The sequence below is a fragment of the Momordica charantia genome, assembly GCF_013281855.1.
Source record: "Momordica charantia cultivar OHB3-1 chromosome 9 unlocalized genomic scaffold, Mcharantia_2.0 BLBB01000009.1, whole genome shotgun sequence".
Taxonomy (NCBI): domain Eukaryota; kingdom Viridiplantae; phylum Streptophyta; class Magnoliopsida; order Cucurbitales; family Cucurbitaceae; genus Momordica; species Momordica charantia.
This window is the reverse complement of record NW_028275167.1, coordinates 6229462-6250126: the sequence shown is the minus strand read 5'-3', so window position 1 is coordinate 6250126 and position 20665 is coordinate 6229462. Positions and strand designations below refer to the sequence as shown.

Genomic DNA, 20665 nt, shown 5'->3' with positions numbered 1-20665 from the left:
GAAATATTTCTAAATGATCCTTTCTTTTATTGTTAATTAATTAATATTAAAATGACGTGACAAATTGTAATTAAATTACTTATTGTAATTACTGATGTAACAAATTATATTAATTAAATAATATACATAGAAGTGACGTTGTTTTCTCTTTCCTTTCCTCATCTTTACCCTTCTCTGATGACCACCACGTCTTTTCTGCTGCCGTCTGCCATTCATACCAGACATATATCATTTAATTAATATAAGTTGTCACATTAGCAACTACAATAAACAATATAATTGCAATTTACCACGTCGTTATAATATTGGTTAATTAACAGTAAAAAAAATCATGGACCATTTAGAACTATTTCTCAAATTTAGAACCAAAAGTGTTTATTTTAAAATTTCATGGACCAAGTTGACACCTACTTTAAACCTCAATGATCAAAAGTTCATTTTTAAACTTCATAGACTAAGTAGACACCTACTTTAAACGGACCAAAAATGTATTTTTACCTTTTATTTTGTTTGAGTTAATTTTTTCCCAACACATAATTCTCCAATTTTTCCGTCTATTTTTGAGGATGAATTTTATTCTATTTTTATTTATTAATTTTTACATTTTTTGAACTCTAATCTCTCCAATTTTTTTAGGTAGTAATGTAATTTTTTATTGGTTAATTTTATTCCATATTGTTCACTTTAATTTATTTTTTTCCTCTAGTCTCAAAATCAAAATCTTGAATTTATTTTTCTTCCCAACTCGAAAAACCAATTTCCACTTCTCACTCACATTTTTCTGAATTGTATTTTCTTTTTTTTCCCTTGTATCTCTAGCTTTACCTCTACCACTGCCACGAGTTGGAAAAATTTTGAGGAAAAAAAATAATGAATCAAATTTGGAAAAAAATGAAAGAAAAAAATAAATGTATAGACATAGATAGAGGTAGAAATATAAATATAGATAAAGGTAGAAATACAGATACAGATAGAAGTATAATTAGTGTCAATACAAACTATTGCTACTACCACCACCATTGTTGCTATATTTATTTATATCATTGCCGCTACTCCTATCGCTATTGCTACTACTAACAATTTTGGAATTGTTGAGACCAAATTGAAAGTATGTTGCCAATACAAACTATTGTTATTACTATAGTCAAAAGGTATGAGTGGGGCACGGGAAGTAATTTGTCATGATAGGATGATATCATGAATGCTAAGATAACAATTTTTTAAAAAAATTTGATGGATCTCACTTAGACTATCAAATTTAGGTCATTTTTTAGAATACCCTAAAAAACTTCTTGTTTTTTTTTTTTTGGTTAACAACTGCAATTACTGAGGATCTCTTGTTCTAGACTTCTAGTTATCTTGGGTATATATTTTCTAACTCACTATGTTTGTTACTGGTTTGAGTTTGTTTTCTTCATCGACGGTGTTTAGAAACACCCAACATTTATAACTTAAATAACTTAAATTAGTAAACTTACTAAATGGCTCATTTTAATTCCTCGATTTTGGCCATGATAATTATATTCTCGAATTTATTAGTATCATTATTTTATTAGCGGAAATTCAAAGAAATGTTGTAGCTTATTAGCTAAGACATTTAGTCCTTCTCTTTGAGTAGGAAGTTGAAGCATTTATTCCACTAATTAAAAAAAAAATCGAATAAGGAGGGGAGATTCAGAGCAATTGAGCTATGCTCTATCAGCAAAATAAACAAGTTGGACTCTATAGATGGTTAGAATTAAACTCTAAAACATAGAAACTTATAAAATTGTTATAATTAAAATATACCACTCTAGTTTTATCAACGATAACTCAGAGAAAATAGCTAGTGAAGTTTACCAAATGAAAAGATTGTGTAACAATAAAATATAGTTGATGATTTTTTTATTTAAGATCCAATAATAAGAAAGTTAATTAATTGATTAATTAAGGTGGTTGTGCCAAGCCAACAATCGTAGCTAGTAGAGTATAAATAAGGCATTAAAAAGCATTCTCAATGCAGCAAAAGAAGAAATGCGGCAGAAAATGTTCAAAATATTTTCAGTCCGTGACTTCTTGTTCTCGACTAGCTGATTCTTTTGATTTGATTATTATTTTCTAGATTCAGAAAGAAGCTCCTGAACTTGAGCGTCAAATCTATGTGAACTCTCCAACACTGAATTCGAAATAATTCGACGACGAAGGATGATGTGACTGAAGAACCGTTAGAAGAATATATATTATATATATCTAAAGTCCCCTCACAAAGACACAGGGGAGCCAATAAACCAGTTCTAGCGTGTGATGAAACTATAGCACAAATGCCAAATGCAGGCCATCACCAATACTTTACCTTCAAATTCAGAGAAAGTACCTGCAGCAGGATCTTGAAGAACTACCGTGATTTCTATACATTATCATGCTTTACAGGGATTCGATTCCGATCAGAAAGCAGCCATGAATCCAATACTCAGAAAATTTTAATCTGTTCTCTGTAACCATCCCATCTGCAAATGGAAACATGTTATAGAGAAGGTAAAAGAAGATTCCTTTTCTATTAGGTTCATCATATGTGAAGTAACAATTATACCTTCCAAGCATACATTCCGAAAAAGGCTACGGTATCGGCTGACCACACGGCTGCAAAAGACTTCCAGAAAAATGGAATTGTAACGTTGAGTAATGGGATGAGGAGAAATAGATAGTTGAGAGCTTCTTTCTCATTTTTCGAGCAGTCTCGTGCCCGGAGCGAAGGTATTGCTGCCATTTCGAATTTTTAATGTAATCAGTCAAAGCTACCTCTAGTTGATGGAGAAATTCAGTATTCATCAGGTAAGAAAGCGGTTAAAAGGCAACAGAGAGTGAAAGCTAGCAAGTGAAGTACTATGAAAGAATTCAATTAAAAGAAGGTATTACTGCATTCTAGCAGGAAAAAAAAAGGGGAGAAAATTACTGAACATCCATATCGACCACATTCCCATTAATCGCCATATATCGGGTTCATCCGACGGGAATATGAGATTGAAAGATAGCACTCCACCTAACAACATTGAGGCATAGCCTTGAACCTCAAAAACAGTATATAAAGTAGTCCCAGGTACAGCAGGATTTTTTGAAGCAGTGGAGGCCCTTGGTGCAAATGTTGCAGCAGTCTTTTGAACAACCTGTTAAGGAAGATCATAGAATGTGTTAGGTGCATAGATATCACCTATATAGAAGCTTTCTCTTCAAACTAAAATGAACTTCCTTCCCTTTTAACTTGGAAATATAAACTGAACAAAAAGAACTAGAAGTGCACATTAAGGGAATCCACATTCAGAGATAATCTTTGGAAGTGTGATTCCCAGAATCAATATCACATCATATTTGTTTGGAGTTGAAGTGACTTTATAATACTAGAATAATTTTTTTATCGAGTAGAACAAGTGGAGGTAGGGGATTCAAACTCATGACCTCTTAGTCAGAGACAGGTGCTAATTATCGCTACACAGCTCATGTTGGCTTATAATACTAGAATCAACTTCCTTCCCTTTTAATTTGGAAATATAAATTAAACAAAAAGAACTAGAAGTGCACATTGAGGGAATCCACACTCAGAGATATTGGAAGTTCGATTCCCATAATCAATATCACATCACATCATATTTGTTTGGAATTGAAGTGACTTTAAATACTAGAATCATTTTTTTATCGAGTAGAACAAGTGAGGGTGGGGGATTCGAACTCATGATCTCTTAGTCAGTGACAGGTGCTAATTACCGCTGAGCTAAGCTCATGTTGGCTTATAATACTAGAATCATAATGTTTCATTCTTACATTATTTACGATTTAGTTTCTTCACTCCTTCCTAATTTTCTCAACACAAAAGCCCTTGTAGAGATCTTTGAGGTACATAATAATGATGAAATAAAAAGGAATATAAAGATTCCAGCAAGGCAAGATGATAACGTAACCACCATAGGGTGGACTAACAATCATTATGGAAAGTGAAAACAAGTAAGGAGGAATGAATTCGAACATGATGACCACTCACTTTTGTTTCTTTCACTAAAAAAAATGACGACCACTCACTTAAGACATTAAAATCCTACAAGTATCTTGGCAACCAAAATATAGGCGATTGTCCCTTCACTCATGCATATTACGAGGGGGAAAAAAAGATTAGAAGTTGTGTCTGAAAACTTTGCTTTCCTAGAAGGATCGATGTGTTATAGAATTGTGGAGCGAGGGTGACCCTGTGGTTGATTTAGAAAGGTAGAAACAGTAGCTTCAGGAGGTGTTTCAAAGCAACGTGTTCGTGGTGGTCTTTAAACCACAACAAATTCTTTTGTAATTATAGCCTGCAAATGTTAGTTAGAGATTGGAAGGCTACCATTGTATAGTCTTTTTGGGGAAGGGTTTTCTCAACCCTCTGCCTTTTGGGTGTCACTTCTTTTAGATCAATGAATTCCTTATTTCTTATTAAAAAAAAAAAAAGATTGCAGCTAGTAGTAGGAAGATATGGAATTGGAAGAAATAAGCCCCTTGAAGATGTATAGTTAAGGGAATGTGATTGTGGTTAGTAGAAGATGTTTCCATCGTGATTCTGGTTAGGAATATGTATAAAATATCAAATATACCTTAACCTATCATATTATATATACTGTAACCTATCAACTTACGTTTTTATGTGTAGAGATTGATCTAACATTGCATTAATGCCATTTCCTCTCTATTTCATATAATAGTCCACTTGTCGAGTCTTGTGCTAACTTTCATGCCCACAAGCCACAAATTAGGAGTATTAAGTATAAGCTATAGGGTCTCTTTGGGCCTTTGGCCATTCAAGAAGCCATTGATCCTCTCCCTGTTATTCATTTCATCCAGTGAGTTCATTACTAAACACCCATGAATATCGTAATGACAACTCCCATTTCTCCATAAGCTCGCAAAAATCTCAATAACTATAGACAGGACAGACAAAATCTAGAACCCCATTAGACATTCCAGAAGAAGCTTCACGATTCAAGTACACATTGAACGTCCAAATCAAACCCACATAACAACTACATCAGAAATTGCAAGAAAACCAAGTAAAAAACGACGAATACCCCACTAAGTGATTTCTGCAATCAAAATTAGCAAGATATGACCAAAAAATCATCAGAAAACAAACCTTCTTGAGGTCTTTATCGAGTGCGGGAGCGGTGGATGCCATGCTTTGCGGCTGGGGTTCGGCAGCCGCCCCATGTTGCTCTTCTTCTTCTTCCTTGGGTCCCTCCACTGCCTGGGTTTGCAAGTCGTTGGAATTGGCGCGTAAGCTGTGGGTTCTTCTGATGGCGGAGAGGTTTTTGGGGAAAATGGCGTAGGAATTGAAGATTTGTATATTGCAGAAATTGCATCGAGATGTGGGAATTAGAGTGTTCATGATTTCTAAGATTTGGATAAGAAATGCGTGTCACAGCGGAGAGCGGCTGCGCGACCGGAAACTTAACCGTTTTTTTCTTCGTGATTTTTTCTCGTGCAATATGGTCTACATAATTCAATTTCATCGTTAATCTTTTAAAATTTTCATTTTTTTTTTTATAATTTACGGTGGAAGCTTTTTGCTCCCCTATTCAACACTCCAAGACCTAAGCTTACGAGACATTGCTCGAATTTGGAATCTGGCAGGTGGCAAGAGATTACAAACTCTTGCCAATATAACTACGACTTGAGGGACATTTAAAATTCTCAATTTTGTCGAAGATATATTAAAAATTTTCAATAAAAATGCGGCTCAAATTTGAGGCAAAATACATTCATGATACTTAAAGTTTTAGGTTGATGTCCATTTATCATTAAAATTTCAAAAGGTACATTTTTTGTATTTGAAAAATGGAATTCATTTGACTTATTGACTAAAAAAAAGGCTATATATGATAGTTCGTTGTTGATTAAGTTTGGTGACTTGTAAATTATATTAATATTATATTATTTGTTACGGCTAATTATATCTATCGCAACAAGAGCCAATAAGAACCAATTATCATCATCAAGGTTACTTTCGGATCTCATTCACGTCATCTTCTAAGGCTCTATTGTACGAATTAAAATGTTGATCTAACCAAAGACTATCACTTTAATTAGATGTTCGAGGATTTATCTACAACTCTATGCAATCATATCTTCAAAATTTCGCAACTTTTTGCTCAACACATGATTAAGTTTGGAGCACAACTCTAATATATATATCATCTACAAGGACAAAAGATTATCCATATCTCTATATTTGTAAGTACTATCCATTTTATTTCTAGAGTTAAACCCGTTTATTTTTATAAATGTACCTAACAAAATATTATTCAAGCTACGTTATAATGTAGCTAACTAATGTGAACTATATTCCTAGTCCAATATAAGAAATAAATTTTAGATCTTAAATTTTGGATCATGTTCTCCCCAGAGAGGAAAGTTAAGGGAGAGATTCTTATTATTGTAATATCACATGTGTCATACAAGTTACAAGCACTTTCAATAGAATGCAAAATTGGCTAATGGGCCACTCATCTCGGTATTACATTATATATTCTCTAAATTTGAATTCGGTGTCTATTTGGTTCCTGAAATTTGAAAATAGACACTTTATTCGTGAGGTTGGAAAAATAGTTACAAACAAGATTTAAATGTCGACGTTTATGAAAATGTTTATGTATTAATTTAATAAAAATGTTAATGGAAATATAGATAAAATTTGGATGGAGATGAATATTTATGAAAATTTTATATAAATACATAATTAATAATAAATATTGAAATTAACAAACAACTAGATCATACTGTTTTTTTTTTATTTACAGAATAAACGACAAACTAAAGGGAAAATACATTTATGGCCCTAATATTTGGAAGAAATGAATTTGTCGCCTCATGCACCAAATTGTTAGTTAATTTGTTATAAAAATGTAAGGGTAAGTAAAGAGACCAGAAAAATCGATCTGATTCATCGAAATCGACCGAACAGATGTCTGGGTTCCTTGGTCTGTCAATTCGATTATCGATTCTGATTTTTCAGAATCCACAAGTCGATCAGTCGATTGGTGGTCATCTTCCAAATTTCGACCGATCGACCGATCAACTGACCGACAATAATATATCAATTAAATTTATTTTTTATTTATTTTCAATTTTTAGTTTATTTTTATGTCTTTATACATTAGGTTTGATTAGTCTAAAATGTTTCGTGAATAATGGAGAACGCTACATGAAAGAGAATTTAAACTTAAATGTAAACCATAATAAAAACAGTGAATTGAATAGAAATAAAAAAAATTTACGGGAATAAATTAAAAAACATAACTGAAAAAAAAAACATTATCCCACTTATGAATCATCCATTTTATGTGATTCAGTAAGAAAGCATTTCATACTTTTTTAATGAGTTGAGTTTATTAATATTAATGTTACGTTCATATTAAGGATGATGATATCATGTTGATAATTTTGTATATTTATTGATTTTTTTACTGACAAAACTTGGCTAAGATCCAGGAGCACGTCTTAATGAGTGCCTAAGGGGCAACAAACTTTAATATTTATCTCCTATTCTTAATTATCCTTTAATTTTTTTCTCTTGTTCATATATATATATATATATATATATTCCTATCTTCTCAAATTTCTTGCTCTTCATTTTTCTCTATTCTACGAAGCCTCACTAATTTTGTCTCTATTTTTTAAAATATTTTTATTTAAAAAAATCGTAGGTAATTATCTTAGTTATTTGTCTTGTCTACTTTTGTTCAATTCAATGCATCTTTTTGTATTTAAAAAACATGAGAAACAAAGATAAACTAAAAGACAAATATTTAAAATTTCTACTGTAAAAAACATACTAAGGTTTATTTGTGGCAGAAAAAACTGTTTATGCAAAGATATGCACAACAGTGTATTTCAGATTGCAGCTCGAACTCGGCCTCCGGACCGATTTGAATACTTGGGCGGACCTGCACAAAAAGGTGAGCACTCCGACGATCAAGTCAGTATAGGTCGGATTCCCAGTTTAGTTCGAGGTCAGAAATCATCGTACCTGATCGTGGAGTGAAGTCCTCTACTTATGGGTGGTAGTCCCGCTAATCTCGCGACGGTTACACCCGGTAATCTCGGGACCGTCGGTTACACCCGGTAATCTCGGGACCGACGGTTATACCCGATAATCACGCCACTGACAGTAGCTCACATCGGCCCCCACCGAGCTTCCCGGTAGGTCGGACCTCGGCCAGGTTCACCTCGGCCCTCATACTTAGCATCTGTCAACGCTAGTGGTGGTGATCTCGGCGGTCCGAGCTGAGGCATGACTCATGGTCACCTTGGGGCACCAATGGCTGTCCTCCACGTGTCCAGGGTATTCTTTCCCCCAAACATTGGCCCCCTCTCTGCCTGGTCTAATCCCGACCTGGCAGAGAAGTTCATTTGATTTGCTTCGGACACGTGGCGACTCCTATTCGTGGGAAAACATAACCGTTGCGGTGGATTTATCATCGGAATATTCAAATATTCCGACGCTTCGGATCTCCGGGAGGATCCTAGCCGCTCGTTGATTACACGTGTATGGTGGGGAAATTTTCCGACAAGCTATAAATACCCCCAACCCTTCAGGTCATACCTTACGTTTCCTGAATTCTTGTAGTTCGATCTGAAGGCAGCTCGAACCCTTGGTAGGTCGGTCTCTTCCCTCACTTTCTCTTTCGAACGTAGTTGCCATGTCGTCCTCTTTTAGCAGCAACTTAGGATCCGATGAGGATTTGGCTCGTAGGTTAGAGTCCAAGCTCGAGGAGATAGAAAACTTTAGGTTCTCCGATGACGGGGAGGATAGTGATGCCTCCACCTCGAGTTAGGGTTTGGAATACCCTTCTAGGATACCTGAGCACTACCTCGGATCCCTTCGTAGGGGGTTCGCTATCCCTGAGAACATCCTCCTTAGGATTCCGGAGGAGGGGGAGAGAGCTGACAATCCTCAAGAGGGATGAGTCACTCTCTACTTCAAAATGTTTGAGTACGGCCTCAGACTTCCCCTTCACCCTTTCGTCCAAGAGTTTCTTTTCCGAACTGGGCTGGCTCCGGCTCAAGTGGCCCCCATTGGGTGAGGTGTCATTTTCGCTTTGGCCATCCTTTTTTGGCTACGAGCTCGGGATAGTGAAGAGGCCGAGCTGTTGGACGTAGACCAGCTCCTCGCGTGCTTCGAAGCGAAAAGGATAGCTAAGAAGCCTGGTCGGTTCTATATGTGCGCAAGGAAAGGCGCAGGCGGTATAGTTAAGGGGCCGACCTCCATCAAGGGATGGGTGAGGAAGTGGTTCTACGCTTCTGGGGAATGGCTTGCAAAGGACGAGTCAGGTCGTTCCTTCTTTGACGTTCCCACTAGGTTTGGGAACCTAGGTACGGAGTAGTTCTTACTTTTTGTGATAACTTTCTTTCTTATTATTCAGGTCTGACTCAAATTTTGTCTTTGTGCAGTTTCAATCCGACCAGTCCCCGGGCTTACGCAAGCCTCCTTCGACACGCTGAAATATTACAAGGAGCGTTTTTCGAGGGGTAGGAAGGTCGGAACCTTGGTGACCGACAAGCTGCTGCTTGAGTCCGGGCTGCTATATTACAACCCTGCAGTTCGTCCCATTGAATCCTCAAGGCCGAACTCCGAACTTGGTATACCGAGCTTGCTTCCCCCCCTTTTCCTCTAACCTTGTGTTGACCCCTGTTTTTATTTTGCAGCCATGGTTTGCGGATTTGCAAGCAACGTGAAGCGCAAGTCCAAGGGCCGAGCCCATGCTCTTGAGGCCGCCCAGAGTTCGAAACCTGCCACTCCTGCTGTGGTAGGGCCAGCCTCGGAAGATCCAGCCCCAGTAATTGAGCTGGAGTCTTCTGGGGGTCCTTCGAGGGAGAAGCGCCCCAGGGATCAGACCGAGGCGGTGGACGTCTCGCCCTTGGGCGAGGAGGTGAGGGAGGAAGTCCCTCTGAAGCAAAGGAGGAAGAAGAAGAAGACCACCTCCCCCTTGGAGGTTGGAGCTCGTGGGGTCTTGCCTGCGAGCTTCACAGATCGGGTGGATGATCCTGAGGCCAGGATGGGCGGGACGTCCGATGTGACGGCACGGTTCAGAGTTAAGCCGTCAAGTTCTGGGGTGAGGGACCAGGTGTCCCGCATCTCGGCCGCAAGTTTGGACCGCTGCCTAAGGAGGGCGTCCAAATTTGTAAGTGACCCAGGGTCCGTTCTGCAGAGGACCATCGACTACGCCGCTGAGGTAAGATTGGTGTTTTTGCTCAATTTACCTAACAGGTAGCTCGGTCTAACTTCTTATTTGTACCTTTTCTCAGGCGTTTGTTGCTTCCATTCAATCGGCTCTGGCCGTGAAGGCCGAGCTGGATGGGAGGGAAGTTCTGGCAGCAAGGGAGAAAGAGGAGTTCTCTGCTGCCTTGGAGGCTGCTTCCTCCACCATGAAGGATGAGCTGCTGAAGGCTCACTCTGAGGTGGAAATTTTGAAGGCCGAGGTGGAGACCAAGGCCGAGCTGCTGAAGAAGGAAGAAGACAGACGCAAGACCCAGCTCCGAGCTGCCCATGCTATCACCAAGGGCTTGGAGAAGGAGAAGTTCCAACTCCTCAAGGAGAAGGACGACATGCTCCAGGCGCTTGAAGCGAAGGAGGAGGAGCTGAAGCATGCGACTGCCGAGCTGGAGACGGTGAAAGAGCGTCTCAGCAATGGAGCCCTATTGGAGGAATCGTTTAGGCAACATCCTGACTTCGATGGATTTGCCAAAGACTTCTCTGACGCGGGCTTCAAGTTTCTCATGAAGGGCATTGCTTCCGACATGCCTGACCTTCAGATCGATCTCGGTGGTCTGAAGAAGAGGTATGCTGAGCAGTGGGCGTCTGGGCCTACCGGCACCCCTGGCCCCCAAGCGTTGGTGGATAAGTACGTCAGAGATCTGGACTCTGACTACTCCGACCTCGAAGAGGATCAGGTCGGCACCACTCAAGAGGGCGCTCCTCAAGCAGGCTCTTAGGCGACCACCCTTCAAGAGGCTTTTCGCTGTCTTTCTTCTCTTCTCTTTTGTTTTTTGTTTGTAAGTGTCAGGGCAGAGCTGCAAGGTCTATAAGCCTTGGCTCTGCTCTACATTCAATAAAGAAGCTCTCATTTGTTCTTACTTTGTTGTTGCAACATCTTTCCTTTCTTTGCTTTTTCTTTGAACTGCAGCCAATGTCACCTCGCACCTCTTACTTTTGAGGTCGCGCCTTCAATTAAAATAATTTGAAAGTTTGAATTTGAATCTCTGTCTAGCATTCAATGCATTGCACCAACTCTGGATTTTTTAACATCGCACCCTTAACTTAAAAATGTTAAAAGGCTAAAATCCTAAGTCCGTAGCTGTTCTTCATATCGTACATCGTACCCTCAGGTTCAGAGGCTTGATCATTTTGAACTTTTCACATCGTCCCTTTACCTTGAAGGTTTGAATTTTAAGTTCATCAGTGGTTTTGGCATCGCACCTCGTACCCTTAGGTTTTGGAGGATTGAATTTTAACCGACTGCTGGAATGTGATCGCGTGGGAGTCCGTGGCCCCCATTTAATTTCTGGTCGAACTCGGAATCATGAAATTAAATCATCACATTTATTCCGATCATAATTCTTTTGAAACAGTTTTTACAGATCCATTGAAAACCCTTTCGGCATTTCAAGGATAATAACGCTTCAGGTGCTCCGCGTTCCACGGGTGCGCGAGGACGTCTCCTTTTAGATCGGCCAATATGTACGTCCCATGTCGGACTATGCCCTTGACCTCAAACGGGCCCTCCCAGGTCGGATCAAGGGCACCCACATGGGTTCGGACCCTCCTTAAAACCAGATGTCCGACCTGAAAGGTCCGAGGTCGAACGCGGGCGTTGTAATGTCTGGCCATTCTGCCCTGATATTCCGCCAGGCGTAGCTAGGCCATTGCTCTTCTTTCTTCCAATAAGTCGAGGTTGAGGAGCAGCTCTTCCTCATTTGCCGTAGCTCATGCAGCCAGGCGCGAGGTGTGCATCATCAGGGAGCAGAGGCCGACCTGCCCAATCACCTTCGACAGTACAAACTTAGAGGAGGTCCATCTGCCCCACAATGATGCACTTCTGATCGCTCCCTTGATTGATCATGTGGTGGTCAGGAGGGTGCTGATAGACGGAGGCTATCTGCTAACATCCTGTCCTTACCGACCTACCTCGCCCTGGGTTGGACGAGGTCGCAATTGACGAAAAGCCCGACACCGCTGGTTGGGTTCTCTGGAGAATCGGTCATCCCAGAGGGTTGCATCGACTTGCCGGTCACACTTGGGCAGGACCAAACTCAGGTCACCCAAATGGCCGAGTTCGTGGTAATTGACGGTAGATCGGCCTATAATGCCATCTTTGGGAGACCCATCATCCACTCATTTCGGGTCATTCCCTCGACACTTCATCAAATTTTGAAGTATTCCACCCTCAATGGCGTGGGCACGGTCCGAGGAGAACAGACCGCTTCGAGGGAGTGTTATGTCTCCGCACTCAAAGGCTCATCGGTCTGCGCCCTCGAAACTCTCGCCGGTAGGGATGGGACGCTCGCGTTCGAGGCTGACCTGCCGAGGAGGGAGTTTGTCGTACCCACTGAGAAGCTCGAGCTTGTTCCTCTACTTAGTCCCGAGAAGCAAGTAAGCATAGGAACCAAGCTGGGAGCCACCGACAGAGAGAAGCTAATCCACTTCCTCAGATCCAACTCGGATGTCTTTGCGTGGTCCCATGAGGACATGCCTGGCATTGACCCAAAAATTATGACGCATCGCCTCAGCATAGATCCGTCATTCCGACCTGTAAAGAAAAAAAGAAGACCTATAAACAAAGAGCGGAGTGATGTAATTGTTGAGGAAGTTAGCAAACTTTTGAAAGCTAAATACATAAGAGAAATTTCGTATCCCGAGTGGCTCTCCAATGTTGTATTAGTTAAAAAATCTAACGGAAAGTGGAGAATGTGCGTAGATTTTACGAACTTAAATAAGGCATGCCCGAAGGATTGCTTCCCACTGCCGAGGATTGATCAGCTCGTGGACGCCACAGCCGGGCACGAACTGCTCACCTTCATGGACGTCTACTCTGGGTACAACCAAATCAAGATGCATGTCCCCGATCAAGATCATACCGCATTCATAACAGACCAAGGTCTGTACTGTTACAAGGTCATGCCCTTCGGTTTAAAGAACGCAGGAGCGACCTACCAGAGAATGGTGAACAAAATGTTCGCCAAGCAGATCGCCCGGAATATGGAGGTGTATGTGGACGACATGCTCGTCAGGAGCAAGCAGTTGAAGTCGCATCTCTCCGATCTGACCGAAGCCTTCGAGGTTCTGAGGACATATCAAATGAAGCTCAACCCAGCTAAATGTGCCTTTGGAGTCTCTTCGGGAAAATTCCTTGGCTTCATGGTGAACAACCGGGGAATCGAGGCCAACCCCGAAAAGATTAAAGCCGTGATCGAGATGGAGGCACCTAAGACGCTGAAGCAGCTTCAGTGCCTCAATGGCAGGATTGCGGCCCTGAACCGGTTTGTTTCAAGATCGACAGATAAGTGCCTTCCTTTCTTCAAAGTCCTACGAAAGAAAGGGCCGTTTGAATGGACAGCGGAGTGCGAACAAGCATTTCAGCAATTGAAGAGCTACCTCTGTTCGGCACCTTTAGTCGCCAAGCCCATGCCGGGGGACAAGCTCCAATTGTACTTAGCAGTGTCTGACAGTGCCGTCAGCTCGACCCTAATCAGGTAAGAGGAAGCGCGGCAAAACCCGGTCTACTACACAAGCAAGACTATAACCGAAGCCGAGACTAGATACCCTCAGATGGAGAAGTTGGCTCTCGCTTTAGTCACCTCGGCCCGACGGCTTAGACCATACTTCCAAGCCCATACGGTGGTGGTGCTCACTAACTTGCCCCTAAAAAACATCTTCCATAAGCCAGAAGCTTCTGGACGCCTGATGAAGTGGGCAATGGAGCTAAGTGAGTACGACATCCAGTTCGAACCCAGAACTGCGTTGAAAGGACAAGCAGCGGCAGATTTCATAGCCGAGCTCACACCACCTTTCGAGCTGAGCGAGTCCGACCTACCGTGGACAATCTATGTCGACGGATCCTCCAATGAGAAGGGGTGCGGGGCCGGGGTCCTCTTGCTTGGACCAGGAGGCGAGCGATTTGAGTATGCCTTGCGGTTCGGCTTCCGGACTTCCAATAACGAGGCTGAGTATGAGGCATTTATTGCCGGTCTACGAATCGCCAGAGCATTGGGGGCCTCTTGTGTTAAGGTCTTTAGCGACTCCCAGCTGGTTGTGAGCCAGATCAAGGAAGAGTACCAAGCCAAAGACTCCCGAATGGAGAAGTATTTGGGCAAGGTCAAATCGTACCTCGCCCAGTTTCGAACTTACGAAGTAAACCGGGTCCCCCGAGCAGAAAATTCTAATACCGACGCCTTGGCCAAGTTAGCATCAGCGTACGAGACCGACCTGGCCAGGTCGGTCCCCGTCGAGATCTTAGATAATCCCTCGATCTCAGAGCCGGATCTGATGGAGATCAACGCTCCAGAGTCCTCATGGATGGACCCGATTGCGGACTTCATTAGGGGCAATTCACCACAAAACCCCAAGGAGCGCAGAAAGTTGGCAAGGCGAGCAGCTCGGTTCGTGGTCCGAGGTGGAGCATTGTACCGACGCGGCTTTTCCCTGCCTAACCCCTGAAGAGGGCCTGTACGTCCTCAGAGAAATCCACGAAGGAGTGTGCGGCAATCACTCAGGCGCCCGGTCGCTGTCAGCCAAAGTGATCCGACAAGGGTACTATTGGCCGACCCTTAGCCAAGACGCCAAGAAGTTCGTTAGAACTTGCGACAATTGCCAACGCTACGGAAGCATAATCCACCAACCTCCCGAGCTGCTCACCCCCATCTCGGCCCCGTGGCCATTCGCGCAGTGGGGGTAGATATCATTGGTCCTTTCCCTTTGGGCAAAGGCCAGACCAAGTTCGCTGTGGTTGCTGTGGATTACTTCACAAAGTGGGCCGAGGCCGAGGCGCTCTCCCACATAACGGAATCCAGAGTCACGTCCTTCGTATGGACAAATATCATATGTCGCTTTGGTATACCGCAGGCCATTGTGACAGACAATGGGAAGCAGTTTGACAACGCCAAGTTCAAAGACTTTTGCAGCAAGCTTGACATAAGTCACCTTAGCTCGTCCCCCGCACATCCGCAAGCAAATGGGCAGGTGGAAGCAGTGAACAAGATCATCAAGCGAGGCATCAAACTTAGACTGGACTCCAAGAAAGGCAGGTGGGCTGAGGAGCTACCAGAGGTTCTATGGTCGTACCGGACCACCCAAAGAGGATCGACGGGTGAGACCCCGTTCTCCCTGGCCTTCGGCTCCGAAGCTGTAGTCCCGGTTGAGATTGGCATGCCATCTGACGGAGTAGAGCATTACGAGCCTACGGCAAATGAGGAAGAGCTGCTCCTAAACCTCGACTTGTTGGAAGAAAGAAGAGCAATGGCCCAGCTACGCCTGGCGGAATATCGGGGCAGAATGGCCAGACATTACAACGCCCGCGTTCGACCTCGGACCTTTCAGGTCGGACATCTGGTCTTAAGGAGGGTCCGAACCCATGTGGGTGCCCTTGAAATAGTATTGAAGAGATGTAGTAAAAAAAGATACAACATATGTGATAACAGAATATATAGTAAATTTGAATTTTTTTAGCGAAAATTTAGAATTGAAATATATAGTTAAAAGATAAAATGAAAACATAGAAAAATGAAGGATATGTGATGCAACACGGGGTAGAAGAGAGGAAGAGACAAAATGGGAGATATTAAAATTTAATTAATAAAAGTGAGAAAAAACAACATTTGTCTACCTATTATTGGACCACGTATAGGTATTTAGGAGGAAAGTGATCATGAATCTTCAAGAGCGAAGTATTTTTCTTTTTTTGTGATACATTATGGAAGTATTGATTCACCTTATGTTGATATTGAACTCATAAACATATGAAAATGTTGACATGTCGACATAAATTTAATAGCATGATTTTAAATTGTTCATGAAGTCATTTCACTCTTACTTGACTTAAAAAAATGACGTGGCACATCGAGGTGTCAACTTCTATATAAGGTGATGATTTCTTTTATTGATTTGTGTCTTTTTTTGGGTTAGATTACATGACATTTTTTTATATATAACATGACTTTTTCTTTATTGGGTAAAATACATTTTTGTTCTCTATTCTAAGCTTGATGTTTAGTTGGTCATTGGTAGGAACTAGACTTTCATTGCTCACTTAGCAAGAATATTAATTTTAATAATATATATTTTTAATTTCACGTGAGCCATGCTCTCTCCCCTTTTTATTCTTCTCCAAAGTTGCAAACGAACGTCGAAAATGAGTACTAAAACGATGAATTGGCCATGGTCGGAGAATGACGTGAAACAATATGTTGTTAGAGAAGGCGAAGAATAGATAGAGATAGGAGAAATATATAGGAAATAAAAAAGTAGAGAGACGAAAAAAATGATAAAGTCATGTCATCTAAAGTATATTATACTAAAAATTTACACCTCATTTAAAAATGTGATCATTTTTCTATCCGTCAATAAGCAGTCTTAAATGACTCCCGTAACTATTTTGAATTGTATTTCAAATTTCAAGGGCTAAATTATTATTAACGCGAAACTCAAATTTCAACAATCATACTATATTTTCAATCAAAAGATTGTAAGTTCGTATAGTTCCCCCAATCATGGCTACTAATAAAATCAGATTGTAAGTTCGTATAGTTCCCCCAATCGGGGCTTTGCATTTGACATTCGTTGGGCTTCCCTCTTAGGGGGCCTGCATCCCGGCGTTTTTGTACAATAAACCTCTCCGACCGAAGACTAGCGGTAGGTATGGTATAGTTCAGTAATAATTGTAGGTTTGATATATTATATTTATAATTAGTCCCTATCTCATAAATAAAAAAAGATGGAAAGATTCGGTGTCCATAAAAAATAAAATGTTGGATGGAGTGACCTGCCACTGTCATAATTATGGAGTGGATGCATAGTCAGAAGAGACTTTTTGGTTTTTTAATTAATTTTCAATAGTATAAAACTATGAGCCACACTATTCTAGGAATACTAAATAATTTTTCAGTGTTCAAGTGATTTTTTTAAAAATAAAATAATAGTGTAGTCTAAAAAATATTTGGAGGGAATTGTAAAGTTAAAATTCAATTCTAAAAATAATTGTAAAGTGTGAAGATATTGAAATTTTTTTGAGTACCACACGGATGAAGATTTAATTTTCAAGCTCAACAAAGTAATTTGTGTGTTTTTTTTTTTACAAAACAGAGTAATTTGTGTTACTTTGTGTTTAATCTACTTAACTATATTTAGATTGACAAAATAATAATAATAATAATAATACAAAGATAATATTTGTTGATGACTTCTATTTTTTTTTACAAATATAAATAAGAGAAAAATCATGAACAGTGAACTACGGAAAAAAGTTTATACTTCAACCTGCTCTGATGAATTCGTTTATATGGATAAAAAATAGTGTATCTTTTACTTTATCTTATTTCTAATATATGTTACGAGTAATAAACTGGTTTTTTTAAAAAAGAATATAGCTAAATTGATTAAGACAAATATTATCATAAAAAAAAGTCGTATTTAAATTCTCACACCACGTATTGTTAAATTAAAAAAACAAAACAAAAACCTACTATACGTTACCAATTTGTTGATTACATAAAATTTTACCAAAAATTAGAAAAAAATACCTTATGTTCATTGTAAGAGGCATTTTGTTGATTGGTAAATTTTATATAAAGTAATAATAGAAAATAAAAGTAAGATTATATATGTGATACATCACATAGCTAACTCCATTCTTTTGAAACTCGTGTTCGAAAAGTGTGGACGATAAAATAATATGTTTATTATTTTATTAAACTTTTAAAGGACATGTATATCGAACTCTCAAAATTGTATCAGTTTAGTCTCTATAATAAAAAATAAAAGTATAATAAGTTATCCAATTTTTAAGTACATATATTTAGGTTACGTCACCAAAACACTCCATCTAAGTAAAAATTAATTCTTCAGATAATATTTAAAAATTATAAAGTACGAGAATTAAAAACACATCATCTTTAAATTTAAAGGACCAAGCTTGTAATTTACGTAAAATTATTTTAGACGACTAAATAGACGAAACTATAGGACTAAAGTTGTAATTTAGACCTTTAAAATAATGAAAGCTTCACGTGACGTCGGATGAAAAGCACGTGGTGCCGTGCTGGTGGAGGAGGACGAAGCCACCCAAGAGGCAACAGCCAACAACCAGCACATTATATTATTTTTTAAAAAATGTTGTTTTATGTTATTTATTATATTTTTTAGTTTAAAATTTAAATTATATTCCGACGCATGGCTTTTGTCAATTTATATATATATATACACATTACTTTAAAATACCAATCGTTTCGATCCTTCTGTTCCATTTCGTCTTTTCATTATAATTTTGACACCACACACTAAATTTAATAAATTTTTTAAATAATCGTACTTTTATTTATTAGATGTATAATTTGCGTGGTGATTATGTCAACAATAAATTAATTAAAATGTCAATCTGAACTAAATTATATTTAATCTTGGTGATTGTAATTTAAGTTTATGTTTATTTTAGTTGTTATGCATTATAATGTATACTTCCAAATTTAGATCATTTTGGTATATGTATTTTTAAAAATGCACGTTTTGATCTATGTACGCTTAAAAAGTAACCATTTTTAATAAAATGAAGGGATCGAAATTATCAAAATACAATAGTTTAAAACGAATTAAAGTTGAGATTATGAGTAAAACATAGAGAACCAACGTAAACTTGGAGAATACAATAATAATTTAACTAAACAAACTGTATATTTTTAATAAAATTTGAATCTCGACAAAGAATTAGACTATATTTTTATTATTTGGGATTGGGCATAAATATAGTTTCCCCAAATAATTTCTCAACGATTCCGAATTCAGCTACCCATAAAAAATCATTATGCATTTTCCAGAGCTTCGCGGCTAAAGCCTGGTCGATGCTGGCAGATTAAGAATTATACTTTCGTACCGTAAATTTTGGAGCGCCCCCAATTGAACAAAGTTCTGCTTTCTTCTGTTGCAAGCGTTCATTTTGACTTTCTGAATTGGGGGAGCTTCGTAAATTTCTAGCGCTTTCCTGGAAATGGGTTTTCACGATTTGGATTTCAATTGAAAACCCATTGCCGGAGTAGTGCTATGCTAATGGTGGAATCCAAGTGATCGCTCTGCAAATTCGCCTCTCATGGGGAGTTTTCTCGGTGGTTTTTTGTTGCCTCTGCTGCTTCTTACTGGTAAGCCTAGGCCCCGTTTTATCATGTTGTAACTTGTTACTTGTAAGTTCATTTTTTCTTGCGTGATGTTTTGGTTAGTTTAACATTGATTGAGGGCTTTCAGTGTTTTAGTCCAGTTTAATGTTTTGGTTAGTTTAACATTGATTGAGGGCTTTCAGTGTTTTAGTCCAGTTTAATGTTTCTTTTGAAGGAGGTAGTATGTTTAGGAATAATTGTTGCCGAGTATGGGGTACTTTGTACTTCTGACATTTTATAGGATCTAAACCAACATAGTTGTAAACTAAGGTGTTAGGTGGTAAGTGCTTGGGATGTTCAGGGATAAGGTTAAAGTCACAGGTTGCGAACCTTTTTTTTTTATTAAGGAACAAACTCTTCGGACGAAAAGATTGAAAAATGTTCAAGCATACGAACTCCAAAAAGGAGTAAAAAGAAAACCAAACAACCAAACAAATAAAGTCACAGGTTGAAAACTTGGTAAGTCAAAACACTTGTTTTGCTTTCCAGAGCTGGTAGTCTTGGGATGGCATACTGGATTGAATGATGCATTTTTCTCGTTAAAATAATTGATCCCATGGCCTTGGAACAGTTACATTCAGTGATGTCTTGGAAATGGAGACATTTGACTTAGTTCGGCATTTATACTTCTGACTTCGCGAGCAACCCAAGAATATAAATGAAATTATAATTGCTTAATGTCCAAGGTTCCTAAGTTTTATTTGCTGTGAAGTGCCATATTAAACACAGAACGAGAAGTTGAGCTAGAAGAGAGGAGGTCATGAAGTCCTCTTCCACACAGGAAAAGAGACGATATTCTAAATCCTTTGTAATTGAAGAATTAGGAGCCACAAAATGTGTTATGGTGATTCTTTCTGATGACTCTCTTTTGGAAGCTGATCTTTAGTTTTTTATTTATCAGTTGCTAATTATCCTGAAATAGCCATCCCTACATTAACCCAGATGGTCTTTGATCTGAAGCTGGTCTTTTAAGTTCATTTTGAGCAAAAAAACGCTTTGTTATATATGTAGAAACCTGAACATTTACAATTTCAACTAGGCCCAGTTCTAACGAACAAGGAATTACGAAAAGCTGTCCTGTTGATGACAAAAATTCCAACCAAAAGAGATTTAATTGGAAGCTCCAAAATAAATTAACACCCAGAACTCCCCTGAAGTCTAATGAGCATCTTGGAAGAGCTTTCAACTTCTTTCTAGCCATTATAGACATTCCACTATGAAGAGTTGAAATCTTCACCCCTATACATAAGCC

General features: G+C 39.3%; 2 protein-coding genes across 4 annotated transcripts in view; one reads left to right on the top strand and one right to left on the bottom strand.

Annotated features, from left to right (window-relative positions):
• Positions 1-71: 71 nt before the first annotated feature.
• RPH1 (resistance to phytophthora 1) lies at positions 72-5493 on the bottom strand. 3 transcript variants are annotated; one of them, XR_015787135.1, is made up of 5 exons: positions 5135-5489; positions 2933-3143; positions 2570-2739; positions 2354-2486; positions 72-205 (listed from the first exon to the last, which is right to left on the bottom strand). XR_015787135.1 is itself a non-coding variant. In XM_022294475.2 (4 exons), the coding sequence occupies exons 1-4, from the start codon at positions 5384-5386 to the stop codon at positions 2460-2462; spliced, it is 573 nt and encodes a 190-aa protein (XP_022150167.1). In that variant the 5' UTR covers positions 5387-5493; the 3' UTR covers positions 2191-2459. The 3 variants fall into 3 exon arrangements, 2 of the variants coding, with proteins under 2 accessions (XP_022150167.1, XP_022150166.1); XM_022294475.2 differs by lacking the exon at positions 72-205 and having other exon boundaries at positions 2191-2486; positions 3020-3143; positions 5135-5493; XM_022294474.2 differs by lacking the exon at positions 72-205 and having other exon boundaries at positions 2191-2486.
• Positions 5494-19034: 13541 nt separating this feature from the next.
• Positions 19035-20665, top strand: part of LOC111018458 (piezo-type mechanosensitive ion channel component) — a 32955-nt gene continuing 31324 nt past the window's right edge. The window contains exon 1 of the mRNA XM_022294553.2: positions 19035-19398. Coding sequence (XP_022150245.1) covers positions 19350-19398 — 49 coding nt within the window. The 5' untranslated portion in view covers positions 19035-19349. The remainder of the gene's footprint in view (positions 19399-20665) is intronic.

Coding starts and splice junctions, on each gene's coding strand:
- RPH1 (XM_022294474.2), bottom strand. CDS start 5,386: ATGAACACTCTAATTCCCACATCTCGATGCAATTTCTGCAATATACAA. Junction 2,740..2,932: donor GTGGTCGATATGGATGTTCA/GTAATTTTCTCC, acceptor TCGAAATGGCAG/CAATACCTTCGCTCCGGGCA. Junction 2,487..2,569: donor TCGGAATGTATGCTTGGAAG/GTATAATTGTTA, acceptor TTCCATTTGCAG/ATGGGATGGTTACAGAGAAC.